We start from the raw sequence: 17,327 nt of genomic DNA, 5'->3' as shown, positions 1-17,327 counted from the left end.
CCCTGGCTGCTGCATCAGGTCCTAGACCGGGCACCTGGACAGCCACACTGGGCCCCGGGGGGAATGTGGTTCAGGGCCCGGGCATCGTGCCTGGGCCTAAAAGGGTCACGGAACCAGAATCACTTCCCCATTCCCAGGGTGCCTGGGATCCCACCCTAGGGTTAGCAGTGGGTGTGGCGTTGAGGGGCCAGGGTGGGGGCAGGGTCTGGCGCCAGCTGCCGGATCTGACCCAGCCCCCACTTATCACAGTGGTGTTGACTCTGGTGCTGTTATCACTGCCCAAGGATTTGCTTCACACCCAGGCAGCTAAGAATAGAGCTGCCTGGGGGCACAGTGCCAGCAGGAGAGGAGGGTGGCCAGCCCAGTGAAACCCAGGCTGGAGGAGAGGGGACAGCCATCCACTGGCTGAGCCACGTGCTGACGGAGCCGAGTCATCCTGGCCCACCGGAGCAGGCCTAGGAGGTTTCATTTCCTTCTTCCTCCTGTGCCACCAGGAATGGAGGAGAGGTGACTCTTGAGTTCTCCAGCAGGTCACCCTATGCCCCAGTATCACCTCTTTCCCCACATCGGCTTCTCAAACCCTGCTCCTTGCCTCCTTTCCACCTCCAACCTCCCAAAAGTCCCTTCCAGGGTTCCATCTCTGACACATTCTAATGGACCCTCCTTTCCACCAGTTGCAGATTGAAAGATCACAAGTTGGCACGACAAGAGGCCACATTTTATTCAGTCAGGTTTGGGTTCTCACCTCGATTGCCAGAATTTCTAGGCCAATCCTCCTGAGAGCTACCAGGGCCCCACTGTCCCAGGCATATCCCCCGGGGCACAGCTGGGCTTCACCAGGCTAAGATGGGTTAGGGGGCTTGGTAAAGCCTCTGAGGGAGGCTGTGAGCAGCCCACCGGAATTCCCAGCTCATCAGCCCAGATTGGGAGAGAGGGGCTCTGGCAGTGAAGAACCTGAGGCACTTCTGGCAGCTGAGCGCTGAGCAGGTGACCTGTCCCTACAAGTTGGCAGAAGTGGCTGCCACTGCTGGGTTCGTGTAAGAGAGGCTGCCTCTGCCATTGCCTGCAGACACCTGGGTGGAGGGAAAAGAGATCCAGGGTGAGGGGCAAAAGCTATCTCTTGGGACCGCTGGATGGCTCCCCAGTCTGGGGTAGTCAGCCCAGGGACTGGATCAGCTCTCAAGGGGTTAACTTAGAGACAGCACCTGCAGCCCCACCAGCAGCCAGGTGACTGTAAACAGCCGGCTCCTCTCACTGCTCCCTTCCACTCCCTCCCCCCGGCTCTGCTCAGCCCCCCTGGCCTGCCCAGCCTGCACCTTGCCCGCTTCTCTCTCCATTTTCTGCTCCTCCAGCCCAAGTGGGGGGTTGTGCGCACGCGAGCATATAAAACTGGGAGAAGGAGATCCCCAGAAGGAGAGAAAGGGAGGCAGGAAAAGGAAACTCATCTCCTCCCCCACTTGAGTGGCTTTCCAGTCCTGGGTGACTGCTATAATTATTTACTAGGTCCTGCACAGAAAGGCAGTGTGTGTGTGTGTGTGTGTGTGTGTGTGTGTGTGTGTGTGTGTACAGGTGGTGGGGGGGTGTCCTTGCTTCCCTGAGGCTCCCAGGAACCCCTCAGCTCCGCTACCTGATTTGGTGAGATTTCTTCCTCTCCCCTGGAGACCCCCCAGCCTTTCTCAATCTACTCCCCACTCCAAGGAGGAGGTGAACCAGGCCCAGGTGTACTCTTGTGACTCTGCAGGAAGAGCTCCCCTGGACACACTGCCCCACCCGTTTTGCCTCTGGGCATCCTACTGAGCACTGCCCTGGTGCCCATTCAGCCAGTGGTGAATGTGGACAGGTAATGAATGCTCTTTGGGGAATGTTGGTAATGAGGTTATTCCCTCTTGAGGTCCCCTTGCTTCCTTGATCTCTTTCCCAGACCTGTGCCCCAGAGCACCCCCACCAATCTTGCCAGGCTCTTTAAGGCTCACCTCTTACAAGCTCTTTGGGTTTCCAAATACCCCCCTGGGACACCTCCCCAGCCAGAGCCTCTGCCTCCATTCCCTGCTTGGGGGGGCCCAGCCTCACCTCCTCATAGGGGCTACGGTTGGTACTTCCAGGGGGCATATAGCGCCCATGGGTGTGATAAGTGGGGTATTCACTCATAGGATGGTAGGTTTCCCGGGATGGAAAGATATCCAGATGCCCATAGTTCTTTTGGCGACACCGACACACCGCCTAGGGAGACAGGAATGTATGCTGGACCACAGGGTTCCCTCTACCAGGGGATTCCAGTGAAGGCCAGAGACTGAGTACTTACCAAGGCAATGAGATATAAGATGGCCAACGCAAGTAGAACACAGACCAGCACCAGCAGGGCAATGCCCCAGCCTGGTACCCCAGACCCAGACTGGGCAGAGGAAGGAAACAGCACCTCATTCGCTAAAAGGAAAAGCAGTGGTCAAGGAAGTCTCCAAAAGGAGGTAGCCCTCCTCCTGCTAGCACCAAAGGAAAGAGCACAACTGGAGGGAGAGGAGACCTTTCATGGGGCTCGGCTCTAGTTGGGGATGTAGCCTCACCCTTGATTCTTGAGATGTTCAGGTTATAATTCGATCCTTCCTCTTTGAGCTGATAAAACTGTGACATCACTTCTTTGGCATTGGTGGTACCCTCCCGGAAGACGAGAGTCAGTTCTACCACCACAGATCCTGGTCTGGTCATAGGAAATACTCAATTCAGCCAAAGGTCCCAGCTTTTGGCTCATTATTTCCCCCCAACCTTAAACACAATGGTCCCGCACAACATTGATGACAACAAGCCCCAACACACACACACACAGAGTCTGACCCAGAACTGTACCTGAACATGATATTAAAGAGGCCCAGAAAACCATCTTGTTTATAAACCTGCAAAACCTGGATGAGAGGAAAAGGACTCAGGCTTAATGCAAAAGATTAAATAATTCTGAAAGCTGCCCTAAGGGAGTATAGCAAAGGAAAGGCAGATACCCACCAATTCAGAAATGTTCCTCTGCAGTTGTTGATAGTAGTTGGTTCTAGGGTTTTCCAGGGAAGAATTAAACTTGAGGTTTGAAATGTAAAAAGACAGGGAGAAGAAAGAGACCCTAACATACACCTGGGAAGGAGAACTATGATGGGAAGAGGTGGAGGGAGGCACCGTGCTATGGCTATTGCTACTGGCAACAGTACTGTTGCTCATGTTGGCAGCGGTGGTAGAAATGTCAGACGGCTGGCTGGAAACTGAGGATTTAGTACCCTTGTCGAGTAGGGTTGTAGTAGCCATAGTAGAAGTGCCACTGTGTACTGAAGTGGCAGCTGAGACTGATGAAGTCCCCGCAGTTGGGGCTAAAGTGTCATTGTGGGCTGGGGTGGAGGCTGAGCTGCTTGGAGCCCCATTGGTTCCAGATGAGGTGCCATGATGGGCTGGGGTGGAGGCTGAGCTGCTTGGGGCCCCAGTGGTCCCAGATGAGTGGCTATGGTGGGCTGGGGTGGAGGCTGAGCTGCTTGGGGCCCCAGTGGTCCCAGATGAGTGGCTATGGTGGGCTGGGGTGGAGGCTGAGCTGCTTGGAGCCCCAGTGGTCCCAGATGAGGAGCCATGGTGGGCTGGGGTGGAGGCTGAGCTGCTTGGAGCCCCAGTGGTCCCAGATGAGGGGCCATGGTGGGGTGGGGTGGAGGCTGAGCTGCTGCTTGGAGCCCCAGTGGTCCCAGATGAGGTGCCATGGTGGGCTGGGGTGGAGGCTGAGCTGCTTGGAGCCCCAGTGGTCCCAGATGAGGTGCCATGGTGGGGTGGGGTGGAGGCTGAGCTGCTGCTTGGAGCCCCAGTGGTCCCAGATGAGGTGCCATGGTGGGCTGGGGTGGAGGCTGAGCTGCTTGGAGCCCCAGTGGTCCCAGATGAGTGGCTATGGTGGACTGGGGTGGAGGCTGAGCTGCTTGGAGCCCCAGTGGTCCCAGATGAGGTGCCATGGTGGGCTGGGGTGGAGGCTGAGCTGCTTGGAGCCTCAGTGGTTCCAGATGAGGTACCATGGTGTACTGGGGTGGTGGCAGAGCCTGATGGAGATCTGCTGCTTGGAGTTGCAGTGATCACAGAATTGGCCGAGTTTAGGGCAGTGTTGGAGACTTCAGATAAGGTAACGCTATTCTGTCCTGGAATGGCAGCAGAGCATGAACCAGAGCTGAGGTGGGAGTAAACTTTTGGTCATTCTCACAGTACTTCTCTCAACACAGTTGGACACTGGGTTACTTTCTGACCTAATTGGAGCCAGAAATTGTAAGAACTACTGGGTTGGAGGGCAAATCAGAGCAAGGAGAAAATATAACCTTTGCTAACAGGAGAAGTAATATCAGGAGGACTGGGGATTGGTCGGCAGCCCCTGGGTCTGCCCCCCTCCTCCTACCCTGCTGGCAGCCTCTCCCACTCTTCCCATACACCTCTGCTCCTGGCTGGTCCATTTCTTCACTCCTAAGACTTACCCTTCCCGACTCCCTTCCCTCCTAGACTTCTCTTCGGGACATTCTCTTCCCCTGCACCCCCTCTCCTGGGGGCTGCCTCTTCTCAGCCTGTCCTGAGTCTCTCTCCTTCATTCTGGTACCAACCTGTTCACACCTGTCTGCAATTTCTGACTCTCGTGGTGCCATCTGCCAGGAAATAAAACCCACAGAAAGTCCAGGAATACCACATGAGCAGGGCAGCCCCCTCCAAACCTCAGGCCCCTCACCTGGAAGCACTGGGAGAAGCAGCAGCAGGAAGAAGGGGGACTGGATGCCAGGTGTCATGGTGGTGTTGAACTGGTGGGGAGGGGGCAGAGCAGACTCCAGCCGCACTGCAGTGACTTGGAGCGGCACTGGCGCCTGCTGCTTTATACCAGTCCCCCCCTTCCGCCCTAGGCACAGCCGGAGCAGGTGACAGGTGACAAAACCCCGCCCCCCTTCCCCCTTCCTTACCTCCTGCCTTTTCCTCCTCCTCCCCAACCATTCCTGAGTAGGGTACATGGGCTCCAATCACTCAACTTCTGACAACCTGTTTGTTCTTCACTGACCTCCCCTTTTACCAACCACTCCCTGACTCCAGGAGGTGGGTGTGGGGGAGGGGGTTAGGGAGCGTGACCCACCCCCGTTCTACTTTTAGCCCCAGCACAACAGCTAAGGTGAGGAAAGGGAGCAGAGAAGGGGGGCCTAGTGAAGGCCCTGACAGCAAGGCCAGGAGGCCTACCCCGAGGTCCGCCACTCTATTTCCCTCCCCTCCCGGGTCCTTTGAAGCCCCACTCTGCGTGCTGACAAGAAATAAGGGTGCTTAATAACGAGTGAACTAGGTGCTAGTTTGGGACTCCCTCCCTGCCCCCCTCCACTTCCCGGAATAGCCCCACCCTTCTAACCGCTCCCTGTCCCGTTCCACACACGGTTCTACCCTGAAACCCACAGTCCCCGCCCCGGCCGGCCGGGCTTTCCAGCAGCCTGGGTTCCCTCCTTGGCTTTCTCCCGAGAAGGGGGCGGGGGGAAATTTCCACTTAAAGAAGGTCGAAACCAGGGCTCTGCCGAACCCTAGGCTTCTTCCTTTCCAGCCTCCACCTCGAGCTGCTGCTGGGAGCTCCTGCCCTCTAGTGGCCGACCCTGGCGTCCGGAGGGGCCCCGATCCAGGGGAGAGGAGGTTGGGCGACGTTGACTGAATGGGGGCAGTGAGATCCTGGGGAAGCTGGGCCCTGGCGGGAAGTATCAATGCCTTGGAAGGAAAGCGGGGGGAGGGGGGGCGCCACACACAACCGTGGGGTCGGGGGCAGTAGGTGGGGGACTCAGACGCTTGGGGGTGGTGTCTGGAGGAAATGATTCTAAGTGGGTGGGGTCCTGAGGCTTATAGAAGGGGCGTCGAGGTCTCTGGGAGAGGACATCGGAATGTGGGAGGGGGGAGTAGGACAGGTTAGTCGCGGATTTAGGAGGCCGAGTAGGTGGAGCGACAGAATGGAATTTAGGAATACCACTGTCCTCCGGGGAGCAGAGTGGTGCAGGTGCGTGTGCGTTGGGAGAGCAAAACCGTACGTGAGGGTGCGTCATTTGGGAGAATCGAAAGGTACTTTGAAGGCCGGAAATGTTTGCGGGGAAGGGAGGTATTTGGGGCCAGTGCGGCACGTGGTCTCAGGGTGTAGGCTGGATCCGGGTTCCCGCTGGTGGCCTAGGCCAACAGAGGCAGTGTCGAGGGGATGGGGAAAACAACTCTTAGCCCCGACAACACAGACTGGAAACCAGTACTTTAAGAACATTCCTGCATGGCGCGAGACTGGAGGAAAGCCCAGGCAGGAGCGGGGCACCACCGCTCCCGCGCCCGCGGCTCGGCCTCCAAGGCACCGCGTTGTGCCGCGCCGTAGCCCGTGGGCGGCGCTGGGCGCGGTACGTCCGCGCGCTCGCGAGCCGGCTGGAGGCGGGGAAGGCCCCCCCACCAGCCCGTTAGAGAAAGTAGGAATATCTAGGTGGGCGGCCCCAAACCTCAACTCTGGAGTTGCCTGGCAACAGCCATTCAGTTCGGTTGCTGGGACACGCGTCACCATGGTGACGGCTCCGCGCCGCTCAGTCTGAGTATTTAAAGAGCAAGCGCGCGCAACGCCCGGGCGTCGGAAAGCGGCGTTCCTGGGCACCGCGGTCTCCCCTTCTCCCTTTACCCCCTCCCTTTTACCATCCCCTTCACCCTTAGAGGCGCCAAGTCTTTGGCCTGCTTCTAAGGTGAACCCAACTCCCCAAAGTGCACCCCAGTCCTTGAGCCCGGCTGGCTTCAGGCTGTAGGGAGTGGGATCCCGGGCCCCGGGCGGGCGGGAGGGACGGGACGCGGTGCAGTGTTGTTACTTCCCCCGCCAATATTGCACTCGTCCCGGCCTCCGGCCCCCTCGGCCCCCCGGCCTCCCCCTCTCCTCAAGCGGGGCAGCCCCCGCCCTCCTGGCTTTCGATACCGGCTGATCTAAGATAGACTGGAGTGTCGCCGCTGCCACCGTGAGTAAGTGGGGCTGGGAGGACTTTAGCCATCCTCCGAACAGCACCTCATCCTTCACTTAACCCCATCTGGCACCTTCTCCACCCGCGACCCAAATCAGCCAAACTTTCCTTAGCTCTCTAACTTCTAGCCTACCAGCTTTCCTCTGACGCCCTCAGGTTCCTTCTTGATTCCCACCCTAACCCAGAAAACCCCTAAACAAGCAATTGCACTGGCTTAGAAAACAACTGGAACTTTATGGCAATCTGCTATTTTCTTTCCTGGGGTTAGTACCTGAGTAATACCCCTTGAAAATGTCCCAACACCTGAACAGTGGGGGTGCTGCCCCACTGGGGCTGAACTGACGGGTGCCAGAGGAGGGTCTATGTTTGGCTGAGGGGCTGTAGTTTGGACCTCAGAGTCTCCAGGATGGACCCCAAGGCCAGAGAGTCTAAAATCAGGAATCCGGTGGCCACCTCCTCACACCCTTCCCTGCAGCAGCTGCCTCCGGAATGGCTCAAAGTCCTCGGGCACTGTGTCTGAAGAAGGGGAAATAAGTAAGGTCAGAGAATGTGACTCTTCCAGGACATGTGAGGGGTCAGGTTGATCTGTCTAGAGCCTCACCGTTGCATCGATACTGGAGATTGGACCAAATGATGTTTTCCTGGGAGAAGCAGAATACACCAAGACGCCCCCCTCGCATGGATGTGTCAATGATCACCCCAGAATCCGCCACTAGCTGGGGACCCTCATAGAGCTTCACCCTGTCCAGGATAGGGGTGGGTGTCCATTGGTGCTAAGGTGCCAGTGGGTACAGTGCCTCCATGTCCCAGGCCCTGCTCATCCCAGCCCCCCTTGAGCTCACCAGGCTGAAGAGAGAAGGGAGAGGAGGAAAGGGGAGGGAAGGGGGTGCTTTTCTCAGGCCAGGGGCCCCTAGCTCTTTGTCCAGCCCCTTTTGCATCTCAAAGCACCAGCCTCATTCCAAGCGAGGATTGGGTTGCCATGGCGATGAGCACAATGGGCAGGGGGGTGAAGTCACCCGCTTCCCAGGCTCTAGTCAACCCCCCTTTATCCCCAGCTCTGGCGCCCCACAGCACTAGGCACCTTAAAGGGGCACCAACCCCAGGCCCCAGGACTCTGAGTTCTTGACTGAAAAAAGTCCAGCCTCCAAGCACACCCATTTCCCCTCCCTTCTCCAGTTGTCCCCATCAACTAGGGACACTTGTGGGAAGGAACTGCAAAGTTGTGGACAAAGTGCTGAACTGGGAGGTCTGGGCCTCTGTAAAATCCCTTCCAGGTCAGCTGCTGATGAAGTAGGCTCTGGGCTGTGCCACTTAGGAGGTTGGAAGTGATGGGCCCCGTACAGACTGGCCTGGGGCCTGAGGGCATCTAGCTCAATGCTCTTATTTTACAGAAGAAAAATGGGGCACAGAGAAGGAATGATGTGCCCAACACTGGCTACAGGTCCTGTCTGTGGTGAGAAGGGAGATGGAGAGAAGTGGCCATGGTCCCTACCCATGGCACTGAGGAACTGAGCAGAGGAGAGGTCACTGGTGAGTCCCAGCTAAAAGGGAAGGAAAGGCCCCAGCCTGGGGTCCTCCGGATGGACTCGGCCCCTCTCCTCACCGAATATAACCAACTTGAGGCCGGTGCAGCAGCTGCCAGCGATAGGAGGTCTTGTCACGCCAGCCCACATTTCGTGGGTCAGTCCATAACAGCCGTACCTGGTCAGGGGTATGGCCAGTATGCCACAGGGCATTCCGGAGGTGCTCACCTGGGCCAGACACTGATGTCACTGCCTGGGGGTCATTGGCAAAGACACTAGGTCAACCATGGGACCAAAGAGAAGGGAAACACAAGGCTGGTACGTACAGGTGGGAAGGGAGTCAAGGAGGCCCACAGAGCTGACCTGCAGGCCAGAGTCCTGAGGATTCCCGATCAGGCAGGAGAGGAGGCCCTGGGGTTGGCAGGGGAGAGCTTTGGGAACAGGCCTAGGTTGGGGAAACTGGGCAGCTGGGTTACCTTGAGCTGCAGCCCCGGCTGGGCAACAGCACGGAAAGGTGTGGCCTGCCAATAGGTCTGCTCTGTCTGCTTCCACATGACCACATAGAAGCGGCCACTGTCCTGGTAACTGAAGAGAAAACCTGCGTAGTCATCGTCAGTCACTGTGTTCACATGGAAGGTGCCTTCAAAGTCCACACCATTGAAGGCTGTGTATCCTGGGGTGGGGGTAGGGGTGGGGTAAAGGTCAGGGGCAGCAAGTGGCCCACCGCAGGAGGACTGGGAAGGGGTGCCTGCAGTATGTGTGGCCAGCTTGTCCACTGCCTTCTCTGTTGCCTTCGCCCATCTTTCCCCTCCCTTTCCTCCCTCATGCTCTGTCCCTGAAGAATTCTTCCATTTGGAAATTATTGAACTGGATGACCCCGTACATACCAACTGCCAGGCCAGGGTCACTGTTCATGGTCTGAACGATTTCCATGCCCTGGGGTTGTTCAGGAAAGAAATAAGCCCTGATCCAGGTGTACTACCCCACCTAGGCCCTACCTGGTGGTCTGGCCTGACAGTACCTGCCCAGCCCACTGCCGAGTCTAAGTACCTGATTGAGAACGACCCAGTTTGGGTCAATCTGAGCATCACCCTCAGGATCCAGGACGACGGTCTGATAGGCTCGGAAATCCGTGAGGGTTACCTCTGCACTTTCAGGACACACATCCAGGGGGTCGACTACTGCATCATTGTCAAAGTCATCCTCACACACATCACCAACACCATTGCCTGGGTAGATAAGGCTAGGAGCTCAGGAAGGCCTAGCCACTGCCAATGGGCAACACTGTCACCTCCTGGATCTTGCATTCCTGACTTCTCCCTACCTGCCCTTCCTTACTGCCCTGCAGGGCTTGCTACCTCCCCCTGAGCAAAGTCCAAACCAGTCCAACCCTCTTTGGAGCAAGCCTTACCATCTGAGTCTTTCTGATTGGGATTGGGTACTAGACGACAGTTATCAGGACCAGGAGGCACATAATCTGGGACACCGTCATTGTCATCATCCCCATCACACTCATCTCCAAGTCCATCGTTGTCTGAGTCCAGCTGGGAGCTATTTGGCAGCTGTGGGCAGTTGTCCTTGGTATCCTGATGACCATCCCCATCGCTGCTCAGAAAAACAGTCACCAAATAATTGCTGTCCAAAGTCCCCCCATCCATCCTTTCTTTCCCTGTCTTCTGCTTAGGGGAGTCTTGAGCCTGCCCTCCATCCAGACCCCTTGCAATCAGCCAGATGTGAAGGTCCAGCAATAGGAATGGAAGGGAGATTATGGGAATAGAGAATGAAAACTGAGCCATAGAGAGAAGTGAGAATGGACTAGAAGAAAGTAAAATATCCCCTGGGAGACTGTCTCTTGGCCAAGACCCCACCTGTCTTCATTGGTGTCACAGACATCTCCCACCAGGTCACTGTCTGCATCTGTCTGAGAGAGGGGCCTGATCTCACCATCTCCTCTTGATAACTCTGAAGATGGTGACCCACTTCCCATCCAAAGGGCTGGGGCTTTCCACTGATTACCCTTCCCCTCCCCTGTACCTGGGTAGGATTGCTCATTTCAGGGCAGCTGTCACAAGCATCTCCCACCCCATCCGCATCCCTGTCTGTCTGTAGCGGGTTAGGTACTTTAGGGCAATTGTCCAATCCATTGGGGATGCCTAGAAGACATGGGGAAAAGCACAGAGTTGTCACTAGAACACGTCTCACTCTTCTAACTTGGTGAACGTCCTGAGCTTGGTCTCCGTTATGTTGGTCATCTTCTCTGACCCAGGCCAGCTCCCACAGCATGCCTCCCAATTCTCACAGACCTCCTAGCTTCCCTGACTCATCCCCTCTATCCAAATTCCCAGCCTGCCCCTGAGCCCCAGGCCTGCACCATCCCCATCCACATCGTTGTCACAGGCGTCTCCTTCTCCATTGCCATCTGTATCCTTCTGGTCATTGTTGGGAACATTGGGGCAGTTGTCACAGGCATCACCAAATGAATCTGTATCTGAGTTCTGCTGGTCCTTGTTGGGAAACAGTCGGCAGTTGTCCTGGTCAAGAAATGAGAGGGGAAGATCCACCTGTCCGGGGCCACAGGTTTAGAGCTCCCTAATCTGGAGTTCTGGAACCTTCTTAGAGCACTGTCAAGGGGCAGGATTATGGGAGAGGCCAGAGAGAACCAAACAGGACGAAGAGAGCAGAGGAGCTGCAGAGGGCAGGAAGGTCTGGGGACCACCTCAACATTCTTGATCCCATCCCCGTCAGCGTCTTCATCACACTGGTCCCCCACGCCATCATTGTCAGCATCTTCTTGCCCAGAGTTAGGTGTCAAAAGGCAGTTGTCCTGAAGTTCAGGAGGAGGGAGAGAACAGAACGGATGAGTTCTGGCCTGACCCAGCCTGGGGCTCCCCACCACACTGGTCCACTGGCCCCTGCACCTGCTTGCAGTGTTTGTTGTTATCCATGCAGGGCAGCGCCTGATCCGGGTAGCCGTCAATGTCCGTGTCAGGCCCGCACACGTTCCCGTTCCCGGCCCAGCCCACATTACACTGGGGGTGACACAAACAGCAGGAATTGGCAACTTGGGATGGCTTCCCATGCCCCACCACTCCCTCTCTAGGCCCTACTTTTCCCACTAGCCAGTTCCTGGGCCCAGACCCACCACCCTTTTCCACGAAGTCCCCCCAACCTTAAACATGTTCACTAGTCTTCGCCCTTTCCCTACATTTCCTTCCCTTGTCCTTCCCAGCCCACCTGGCAGGACACTGCACCATTTCGTTCAAAGAGACAGTGAGCATGAACATGGCAGGGGCTGTGGGCTGGGCTGAAGCAGGTCCTTGCTGGGAGGCAGCCCTGGGTCTGGTTGCCCAGGAAACCCTGGCGGCAGGGACCACATCTGAAAGATCCCTGAGAGAGAAAGTAGAGTCGGGAAAGAGGCTGGGGCCACCAGGTGCCCTGGACTGGCACTGCCCTCCCTGAGGGTATAGCACCTGCCCTCACAGCCAACAGGGCATATTAGTTTCTCCTTTAGGCTCTCAGGACAATCTTTCAAAGTAGATAATGGCCCCATTTTTCAAATAAGGATGCTTGAGAACTTGCTAAAGGTCCCTGCTGGTTAGAGGCAGTAGGGTCCCTGTGAACACGGACTCTAGAACCCCAGGGAAGGAGGAAGAGAGCAGGCAATTTGACGATGGGTCATACATTTCTAACACCACCCGTGGAGACAGGGTGTTCAGCTCACCATGGTGTTGGTGCAGATGGAGTTTGGGTCACAGCCACCATTGTTACCATCGTTGCATTCATCAATGTCATTGCAGACCTGAAGGGGCAGACTTTGGGTGAGTAGGCCATGAGGTGGGGAAGGGGTGAGGGTGGGGAGGAGGCCCCAGGCTTGAGCAGCTGCCTGGAACCAAGTCCTCTTCAGTCAGGTGTGGGTGGGTCTTAAAAGGTAGGGGATGGGCAGCAGTGGCTTGTTGCCCTTGGAGGGTTCAGGGCTGATGCAAATACAGGAGAAGGCATTGGTGTGGCCTTATCATGAGCATTAATAAGTCCAGACCCCAAGCCAATACGAAGCCAGCCTCACCCTATTTATCACCAGTGTCCCATGTCCCACCCAGAATCCCCTTCTCTAGACAGACTGTCCATCCTGACCTGTTTGCTGGCCCGGGCATAGTCAATTCCCACACCAGACACCCGGGTGCCCTTGTAGCCTCGAGGACAGGCCTCACAGTGGAAGCCGGGCATAGTGTTGATGCAGCTGGAGCCCGGGAAACAGGGGTCAGCGTGAGCACACTGAGGGCAGGGAAGCAGATATGAGGCTTCTCTCCAGAGAACCTGGGCCTATGATCCTGGAACCAGTGTTCCTGTTCTCTCTGCTCCACAACTCTCCCTCTCCATTCTCATGGTGCTCCTGATTTGTGCCCCAGCCTCCCTCTGATTTGCAATCTGTAATTGTACCCCTTGCTCAAACGGCCCTTCCACTCCCCAGCTCCTTCCATGTGGCCCTCCAGTCTTCTGCCTACCTCCCATCTCACTTTTTTGCTGGTCTCTGACTTCTCCTAACCCCCAGATTCCTCTACTTCCAATCAACATTTCCCCACCCTCTTGGGCCCTTCCTGATACCCTCACCCCGATTATCTGCACCCATGTGGGCTCTGCCTCCCCTACCTCATTGATGTCATCGCAGTGGGTGCCGTTGCCCTGCAGGCCTGGGGGACAAGGCCCACAGCGGTAGCCAGGATACTCATACACTTCCATGCAGTCCACACCTCGGAAGCAGGGGTTGGGGCTGCAGTGGGAACGCTGTTCATGGAAGCCTGGGAGGCAGGGACAGTCAGAGCTACCCAGAGATCACCAGTCACATGGTTAGAAGGGGAAGCCAAAGCCACAGGTGGGCAGCATAGCGGTGTCATCTGGAGCCCTCCCCTGCTCTCCCACTCACCGCACACCTGACACTCCATGATGGTGTTTCGGATCAAAGACATTTCCTTCACCTAAAAAAATGGGAAGGAGTCAGCTCTCAGCATCTGCCACCCCACCCCTGGACTGGTAGCACCCTCGGCTGGCCCACCCAAACCTGGTCTCGGATATCATCCCGCAGCTCCACCAGGATCTGGTTGAAGAGGGTGAGTTGGGTGACCAGCGCCTTAGTCTGCTCTCCTGTCAGGGCCCATGTGTGGAGAGGCTCAGAACTGGGGCATCAGCCCTGAACCCTCCAAGGGCAACAAGCCACTGCTGCCCATCCCCTACCTTTTAAGACCCACCCACACCTGACTGAAGAAGACTTGGTTCCAGGCAGCTGCTCAACCCTGGGGCCTCCTCCCCACCCTCACCCCTTCCCCACCTCATGGCCTACTCACCTAGAATGGATTGCAGTGCACTGGCCACTAGAGAGAAGAGAAGACGTGGTCAGGGGGACAGGCTGGTGGGAAGGAGAAAGGAAGAAGGGAACAGGCTGGAGCCTTAGAATAAAGATGAGATACTGCATAGCACAAGGGCAGAGTTGGTGAGAAAGCAGCACCGATTTTTTTGTCTTGCTTTTGGGGTGCTGGGGATGGAACCCAGGGACTCACACATTAGCCAAGAGCTCTATCTCAACCGCATCCCCAGCTAGCACCAGTTCTGACCCTCAAAGGGGAGTTGCCTTATAGGAAGTCAAAATCCAAATTCTTGTCGGGCACTGTAGCGCACACCTGTAATCCCAGCAACTTGGGAGGCTGAAGCAGGAGGATTGGAAGTTCAAAGCCAGCCTCAGCAAATTAGCAAGGCACTTAGCAACTCAATGAGACCCTGTCTCTAAATAAAATATAAACAAAAAAGGCTGGGGATGTGGCTCAGTGGTTAAGCATCCCCAGGTTCAATCTCTGGCACACAGCAAAAAAATTCCCCTGGTTCTCAGGCATGGAAGTAGCAGAATGGGTCCCAGTGAGAGGCCACCCAAACCAGGACAAGGGCCCCAGTACATTCCATTTCTGCCTTTCCAAGCTTCCTCCAAGAGCTCTTCCTGTATAAGAGCCTTCGAGTATCTGTCAGAGAGACCAGGCAGATGGGCAATGCTCAGAGACACTGCTGGTAGATGCCAGCGGCCAAGAGGACCTACAAAAACCTGAAACAAGGATCTTGGCCAAGACCCAGAAAGTGCCTTCCTCCCCACTGTCTCCCAGGGATCCTCAGAATTGGACCTCTCTTGGATCATGGTACTTTTCTGGCCTAGGCTGGGTGACCTGAACAGGGACACCTGTTTTTTTTTTGTTTTTTTTTTTTTACCTAAACCTCCCATATAGGAGATCATGGAGTTGAGGGTAAAAGATTGGGTCAGAAGTCCCAGGAATAGATGAGCCAAAGGAATGGGTGTTAGGGGAAAGGAAATCAGAAGGACAGAGTCACTGGAAACCACAGACCCATGGCCTCATAATAGGAGTCTCTGTTACCTGCACTGTGGATGGATTCATCCCCTTGGAAGGGACATTCACTCAGGGCTCCTACACGGGCCATGGACCCGCCCAGAATAATTTTCATTGATTCCACAAAGCCCTGGGGGGAGGGGACAGCAGGTAAAGTAGTTCTACCAATTCCTCCCCCCACTGGTGCAGACTGTCTCCACACAACTTGGAGGGTCTTTCCTGCTTACCTGCATCCTCAAATAAGCCTTCTGTCCGGTCCTAATCTCCAGCCCACTGACCTCTGCTGGAGGAATGGGGGCCAGTGCTGGGAGGCCGGCATGTTGGTCACCCAGTTTGCAGTCCACGTAGAGCTGCAAGCCAGGGCTGGGTCGGGAGGGACCTCGGAGTCGCAGGAGAGCTGTGTGTGTGCGGCCATCAGCCAGGCCTGCTTGCTGTAGGTTCACTGCGTGGACTTTGCCATCTTCCCGCTGGTACCGCACCAGTACTGCCCGGGAGGGGAGGTCAGTACGGGCACTATCCCCCATCCCCTGGGTCCCATTGAGCCGCGGATCAACTCTTCTGGATACCACATCTCTGGGGCTACCATCCCTAAATCAGCTGTATATCTCTCAACACTTTGCGAATAATGGGTATACAAACAAATGTTTTCAAATTGGTTCAGAGACAGGGACTTTCTTAGTCTTCAGTGCATCATAGCAACCTATCCTCTGCCAGGGTGACAGCTAGTTCTATACCCACTGACCTGTCCAGGGATCTGAGGGATCTCTGTCACTGCTGGGGCACAGAGATGTCTCACCCTCTCTCTGGGCATCCCTAAGTACAGCCTCCCATACCTATAAATACCAGACCTCACCTTGCTATTTGGGCACCTGACCTCCTGATTTAGTACGCATTCCATAACCCCTACTGTGCCCCTTGGTGCCTGGCCACAGCCGGACGGGAACCACGGTTCCCAGAGGAGGTCAAGGAGAATTAAGAGGCACCTGCTGTGGGGATGAGGGAGAGCGCTTAAGGGAACCACTGATGCAGAAAAGAAGATGCCCACCAGTCACCTTTGTTGATCTTGCCCACAACAGAGGCCTCCAGCCATCGCGTGTTGTCTTGGCGAGAGTAGAGGCCAAAGAGGACACCACCCTGCTTAGGGGGCAGGCGGAATGTGGACAAGAGGTAGATGTCCCCAGCAGTAAGTAGAGCTGTCCGGATCTTCTCTGCCACAGCTACCATTTGCCGGGACTCACCCAGAGTCAGCAGGTCAATTACTGGCCAGGCAGGGGTGATCAAGGTCAGAAGAAGGAGTCAAGTGCTAAGACCTGCCTTCTCCCCTGAGCCCTCAGGGGTGGGGCATCCCTAGTTACCCACCACCACACCACCAAGCAGTGTAACTCCACCCTTTTGTTATCAGAGGACAGCCGGGGGCAGTGAATCTTTCCTTCCTTCATTATGGCCTGTTACCTCCCTCTGGGAACCTGCAGACCTGAGACTCACTTGGAAATAAGAAACCATCCCACAAACTTGAGATGCCCCCACCAGGTGGCGCAAGGGAGACGCTGTGCTGGTATGAGGCAGGAGTGGCACCTGGTGCCCACAGCGCAGAAATGGGAGGCAGCTTCTCTTTCCACTGCTGGGTCTGGCTCATTCCACACCCTGGTCCACCTCCTCCCATCCTGGGGACTCGGCACACTCATCTGGATAAGAACAGCTGCCCACTGAGGGCTCCCACCCTCCCACTGTCTGGGCTCCCCCACCCCCCAGGGAATGTAAGACCCAGCTCTTCTGCCTCCTGTGTCCTGGCCAATCTGTGGTTTCCCTTCCAGCCAGTAAAGAATCTTTGCCTGTGTCATCTGCTCCAGCTACCTCTCCCACACCCATCAGGCCCATCCCACCACCAGACCTCCGGGAGAGCCTAGACCTCTCAGTCCCCACCCCCACCCTGACTTTCAGCAGCCAGGAGCCCAGGGAGAAGGGAAAGGATCCTCACAATGCACCAACCTTCAGGCTGCTCTTCCTGACCCTTGGGGTGCCTGTGGATGCTCTAACAACCCAGCCAAGCAGTCCTAACAACCCGCTCCTGAGTCCTTGGCTCTGGCCTCATGCCTAATCCTGGCCAGTTCCCACTCGCACAATCTCTGGTACCCACTCCTTTCCACCAGGCCATAATTTCACCAACTCTAGGCAGTGGAACTCTCCCGGGGCTCAATTTCAGGACTCTCCCCTTGCCCGCAACCTCCCGCTACCTGTGCTGGGGGCAAATAGAGAGGAGACAGAGAGGAGTCTAGGAGGATGGAGACAGGCTTACCCTGCAGATCCTGACTAGCGGATGCGAAAGAGCAAAGGAGGAGAAGAGCCAGGGCCCCCCGAAGTTTCTGCGTCTCCATGCCGCTCAGCCGGTTCACTACCCCTGGCAGGCAGGCGGCTGGGAGGGGAAAGGCTAGGCGGAGAGAGCA

At 56.3% G+C, this 17,327-nt stretch overlaps 2 protein-coding genes across 4 annotated transcripts; both read right to left on the bottom strand.

The window, feature by feature from the left end:
- Positions 1-696: 696 nt before the first annotated feature.
- On the bottom strand, positions 697-4,875 carry Muc1 (mucin 1, cell surface associated). The gene is made up of 7 exons (XM_048814749.1): positions 4,718-4,875; positions 2,995-4,145; positions 2,842-2,897; positions 2,562-2,695; positions 2,303-2,424; positions 2,071-2,220; positions 697-1,073 (listed from the first exon to the last, which is right to left on the bottom strand). Exons 1-7 carry the CDS (start codon positions 4,773-4,775, stop codon positions 999-1,001), a joined length of 1,746 nt encoding a protein of 581 aa, XP_048670706.1. The 5' UTR covers positions 4,776-4,875; the 3' UTR covers positions 697-998.
- A 2,316-nt stretch (positions 4,876-7,191) lies between these two features.
- On the bottom strand, positions 7,192-17,326 carry Thbs3 (thrombospondin 3). Of its 3 annotated transcripts, XM_015502781.2 has the most exons (23): positions 17,180-17,326; positions 15,936-16,142; positions 15,111-15,367; positions 14,911-15,013; positions 13,840-13,866; positions 13,557-13,639; positions 13,422-13,473; positions 13,148-13,296; positions 12,632-12,772; positions 12,222-12,299; positions 11,735-11,887; positions 11,419-11,529; positions 11,217-11,324; positions 10,872-11,031; positions 10,535-10,653; positions 10,369-10,421; positions 9,912-10,105; positions 9,551-9,729; positions 9,388-9,436; positions 8,977-9,173; positions 8,581-8,753; positions 7,579-7,718; positions 7,192-7,493 (listed from the first exon to the last, which is right to left on the bottom strand). In XM_015502781.2, exons 1-23 carry the CDS (start codon positions 17,256-17,258, stop codon positions 7,435-7,437), a joined length of 2,871 nt encoding a protein of 956 aa, XP_015358267.1. In that variant the 5' UTR covers positions 17,259-17,326; the 3' UTR covers positions 7,192-7,434. The 3 variants fall into 3 exon arrangements, with proteins under 3 accessions (XP_015358267.1, XP_048670699.1, XP_048670698.1); XM_048814742.1 differs by lacking the exon at positions 17,180-17,326 and having other exon boundaries at positions 15,929-16,061; XM_048814741.1 differs by lacking the exons at positions 7,192-7,493; positions 7,579-7,718 and having other exon boundaries at positions 8,613-8,753; positions 8,977-9,085.
- Position 17,327: the final 1 nt, after the last annotated feature.

The sequence above is a fragment of the Marmota marmota genome, unplaced genomic scaffold (assembly GCF_001458135.2).
Source record: "Marmota marmota marmota unplaced genomic scaffold, marMar, whole genome shotgun sequence".
NCBI classification, from domain to species: Eukaryota; Metazoa; Chordata; class Mammalia; order Rodentia; family Sciuridae; genus Marmota; species Marmota marmota.
Note: the sequence above shows the minus strand (reverse complement) of the source record. Positions and strands in the feature narration are given on the sequence as shown.